This window comes from Apium graveolens, chromosome 2 (assembly GCF_009905375.1).
Source record: "Apium graveolens cultivar Ventura chromosome 2, ASM990537v1, whole genome shotgun sequence".
Classification (NCBI taxonomy): Eukaryota; Viridiplantae; Streptophyta; class Magnoliopsida; order Apiales; family Apiaceae; genus Apium; species Apium graveolens.
Window position 1 is genome coordinate 296437392 of NC_133648.1, and position 4752 is coordinate 296442143.

At 37.0% G+C, this 4752-nt stretch overlaps 1 protein-coding gene across 1 annotated transcript; it reads right to left on the minus strand.

Moving 5' to 3' along the window:
* Positions 1-1950: 1950 nt before the first annotated feature.
* On the minus strand, positions 1951-3843 carry LOC141702369 (uncharacterized). The gene has a single exon (XM_074506072.1). It carries the CDS (start codon positions 3841-3843, stop codon positions 1951-1953), a length of 1893 nt encoding a protein of 630 aa, XP_074362173.1.
* Between the last annotated feature and the right edge of the window lie 909 nt (positions 3844-4752).

Below are 4752 nucleotides of genomic sequence, written 5' to 3' on the forward strand. Positions count from 1 at the left end.
ACAACAATTTACCCACAAACTTTTGATAAAGAGAAGGGTTATCAATTAGTTGACCATCATGCTGAGAAAGTCTAACGGTATTATCAACTGGCAATGATAAAGGTTTAGAATGCTTAAGACCAGCTTCTATGAGTATATCAGTGACAAACTTGTGTTGATGAACAAAAATACCAGTTGGTAAAGTACTAACTTCCAAACCTAGTTAGTATTTTATAAGACCGAGATCTTTGATAGTAAAAGCAGCATCCAATACAGACTTAACATGAAGAATGGTCGAGGTGTCAGTACCCGTTAACAGAATGTCATCAACATAAACAAGAGCAACAGTAAAATTCTCCCCATAAGTTAAAGTAAAAAGAGAATAATCTGCTTTGGTCTGTACAAAACCAAGGTTGAATAAGATAGATCCTAACTTTTCAAACCACTGTCTAGAAGACTGATGTAAACCATAGATACTCTTGAGAAGTTTGCAGACCAAATTAGGTGTGCCATAGAGAGGATGTCCTTTTGGCAATTCCATATAGACGTCTTCATAAAGATCCCCATGAAGGAAAGCGTTATTAATATCCAATTGATGAATATTCTATCGTTTAACAGCTGCAATAGCTAATAAAGTCCTGACTGTAGCCATCTTAGCAACCGGAGCAAAAGTATGATGATAATCTTCCCCTTCAGTCTGAGTATAGCCCTTGGCCACCAGCCGAGCCTTAAATTTATCAAGTTCGCCAGTAGAAAGGTATTTAACCTTATAAACCCATTTGCATCCAACCATTTTCTTACCAGGAGGTAAATGAACCACTGACCAGGTTTGATTAGTTTCTAATGCTTGTAACTCTTTATGCATAGCATCAATCCACCTCTGATCAGTAGTAGCTTGATTGTAAGTAAAAGGTTCTTTGTAATGTGTAGAGGAAGAAACAGTACAAGCAAAAATGAAAGCTGATGGACCAGGAGAAAGTTTAAATTTCTCTGTATCTATTGGACAATCAAGGAGAACTGCATTACTGACAGCAGCATTCTGATAAGTGGAAAGAGAACTGGAAATGTGGTAATCTTTCATCCATGAAGGTTGTATTTTCCTCCTAGTAGAAACTCTCACAGGTGGTGGTAAAACATAATTGTGATCAGAATAGGTGGTAACAAAAGGGTGAGGTGAAAAAGCCGATTCAGTCGCAGGAGAATCATAATCATTTTGAGGAAAAGAGGGATCAAGATTTGTATCACCAAAATGTGGTGGTGAAGAATAAAGATTGTCATCTGGAGGATCAGTATCTATGATGACATCCATAGGACTTTGTACAGAATCATCAGATAAACCAGGGGTAAAAGGGAAAAATGGAAAAGAATTGGATTGTGAAGATGAAGTAGAACATGGGAATACATGCTCTTGGAATACCACATGACGTGGTACTGAAAATGTTTTAGAAACAGGGTCATACAGTTTATAACCCTTTTGATTTAAAGGATAACCAACAAAAATAGTTGGGACTGCATGAGAATCAAACTTGTCAGAATTGTGTTGTGACATGTATGCTAAGCAGCCAAAAATTCGAAGATGTGAATAAGAGGGAGGAGCATGAAAAAGTTTTTCATATGGACTAACATTTTCTAAAATAGAAGATGGGATTCTGTTAAGTAAGTAAGTAGATGTGAGGATACATTCTCCCCAGAAAGATATAGGAAGCTTTGACTGAAAACGCAAAGCCCTGGACATTTTTAGTAAGGTTCTGTGCCTTCGTTCTACCCTACCATTTTGTTGTGGGGTGTATGGGCAGGTAGTTTGATGTATCACACCATTGGAAGCAAGAAAAGCTGAGAGTTCATTATTAATGAATTCCCCCCATTATCAGTGCGTATGCACTTAATCAGAGTGTTAAATTGTGTAGAAACATGGGCATGAAAATCTTTTAAGGTTTGAGTGACATGTTGTTTTGTAGGAAGGAGAATAATTCATAAAGCTCGGGTATGATCATCAAGAATGGTCAAGAAATATCTACAACCACTATGTGTTATAGTTTGATACGGACCCCAAACATCATAATGGATCAAATCAAAAGCATTAGCTGCTTGAGAAGAGCTGATTGGAAATGGCAGCTTACATTGTTTAGCCAATGGGCAAACAGAACAGTGTGGGAGATGGTCGTCTCTAGGTACCTCCAATTCCGGAATATGTATAAGACTATTAAAAGGAATGTGTCCTAAACGTTGGTGCCACAAAGAAGGAGGATTTTTGTGGACAGATAAAGAACAAGAAATCGAAGTTGATGAATCAGAAACTAGCTGATATAAACCATCAACCAGTATACCAAGAACTAGTTGTTTATCATCAGCACTCTTTTGGAGAATACATTTATTTGGGGTAAAATAAATGTTGTACTTATGTTGTAAGGATAATTTACTAATGGACAGTAAATTGAATTTAAAAGAAGGAATGTAGAGCACATCATTGACTACTAAATATACTGACTCTAGATAGACTGAACCAATATGTGTAACTAAAGCAGAATCACCAGTAGGAAATTTCACGGTGAGCGGACAAGATAAGAGTGCAATGTTGTGCATCAAAACTGGATTGCAACACATGTGGTTTATTGCACCAGTATCCAGAACCCAAATATTTTGAGAATTAGCAGAAATAGTGGTATAAGAGAAGAAAGTACCTTTAATATTATGCTGTCCAAAAGTAAACTGATTTTGAGGTCCTTGGACTGGATTTGAGGTTCTTTGAAAATTCTGCATAAGCACATTCATCTGAGATTGGAGAGTTTCCATTTGCTTTGAAAAAGAAGCATTACTTGTCTCTTGAACTGAAGGAGTAGCCATCTCTTGTGAATAATCTGAAGCTTGAAAGGCATGACTAGATTTAGGATTCACAGATGATAAGGACACTGATTGTTGTCCAGGTGTTGTAGGCTTAGCAAATGGTCGTTTCTTGCCCTTATTGTTTGGATGATATGGATGATCCTGTGGATATCCAACAAGTTTAAAACACTTGTCCTTGGTGTGATTCTTGCCATGGAAATATGTGCACTCAATTGCTGGCCTATCAGAAAACCTAGATGATTGAAAATGAGTATTGTGTTGTGGCTGATGTGACTTAGGTAAGTTGACTATCATAGCAATAGGACTGATATTCTGAGACTGCCTTTGTCTCTCTTCGTGCTTGATCGACATAAACGCCTGATTTACAGAAGGCCATGGATTCATCATCAACAATTGTCCTCTTGCTGAAGTGTAACTTGAATGAAGTCCCATAAGAAACTGAATCAGTTTTGTTTTCTCCAATTGAGCCTCCCACTCCTTAGTTGCTCCACAAGTACATTTCACCATAGGCTGTAGAGATTTGATCTCATCCCAAAAACCTTTCAGCTTATGAAAATACATCTCAACATATTCATTGCTTTGTTCAAGCTTGAACAATTCCTTTTGAGTTTCATAAAACTTGTGCCCACTCACAGCAGAAAACCTTTCACTTAATTCATTCCAAACATCCTGTGCACTGTCTAAGTAATTCATACTATTGCTAATCTCTTCAGATACAGTGTTCAGGATCCATGTTATTATCATATCGTTAACGCGTCTCCATTGAGTAAACAAAACTGATTTGACATTAGGTGCGAGAAATTCACCAGTAACAATTACTAGTTTATTTTTAGCAGATAAAGCTATTTGCATAGAGCATTTCCAGGATACATAATTCTCAGATCCGAGTAATTTCTTAGAAATCAAGATCATTCCCGGTTGATCATTATTGTGCATATACAATGGATGTAGATTACTATCAATACGCGTATTCAAATCAGATTCATCAGAATTATCAGAACTACCAGACTTAGTCGCCATTGGAGGTGCTTGTGTATCAGTTAAAACATGTACATAAGAACGATGTTGGCTGGGATGCATCTGATTGAAGAATCAAGTAATTGAGTGAGTAAAAAAAACTGATAATCTGAATCATAACAGAAATCGCAATTGACGAGAACTTGAGGTTGTAAACAAAGAAGCTTGATTGATTGAAGAAGATGACTAAAGAATAGATCGACAAATCGTAATCGAAGAAAGACAATATTCAATCGCCATGGAGCTCTGATACCTTAAGGTGTTAGAGGAAGACCCCAATAGGATCATATATTTAACACTCCCCCTCACTCGAAAGCCCATTTATGGGTCGAAGAGTGGAACACTGGCGCCCATCTTTAGGGCATTAATTGCCTTTAGTGTCCACAATAAATTGTGAGAATGTTGGGGGTGGCCGGGAATCGAACCTTAGTTCTCCCGCCAGCCTGATACCAATTAGAGTTGCGGAAATGTAAAGATTTAGAGTAAGATCTGTAGAAGACTAATAGAAGAAGATGAAGATTCAATGATGTAAAAGTATTGTATATTATCAACAATCTGCATTATGTTATGCAGAAGAATCACTTCTGGAAAGTAAAACTCTACTTCTCAAATGTTACAGAAACTTGTTATATAATAGCTACAATTACAAATAGTTGTTGACAGCTGCTGTAACTAACTGAATGATCAGCAATGACATCACTCTTCTGTATTCTCACTACTAGTCGGCTGTGTATTAGATAATATTAAGCCACATATTTGTGTATATTGTCCTCAAATTATTGGTTCGTATAATGGTATTATCTGTCTCGCTAACCAATGGTTTGATGAAGTCTACCTCTGGAATCCATCTATCAGGAAGTGCAAAAAAATTGAAGCTTCCCCGGGACACAGATCTATTTTTGCTGCAGTTAA

Bases quoted from the DNA above. Each gene is read 5' to 3' on its own strand.
- LOC141702369 (XM_074506072.1), bottom strand. From the start codon at position 3,843: ATGGCGACTAAGTCTGGTAGTTCTGATAATTCTGATGAATCTGATTTG.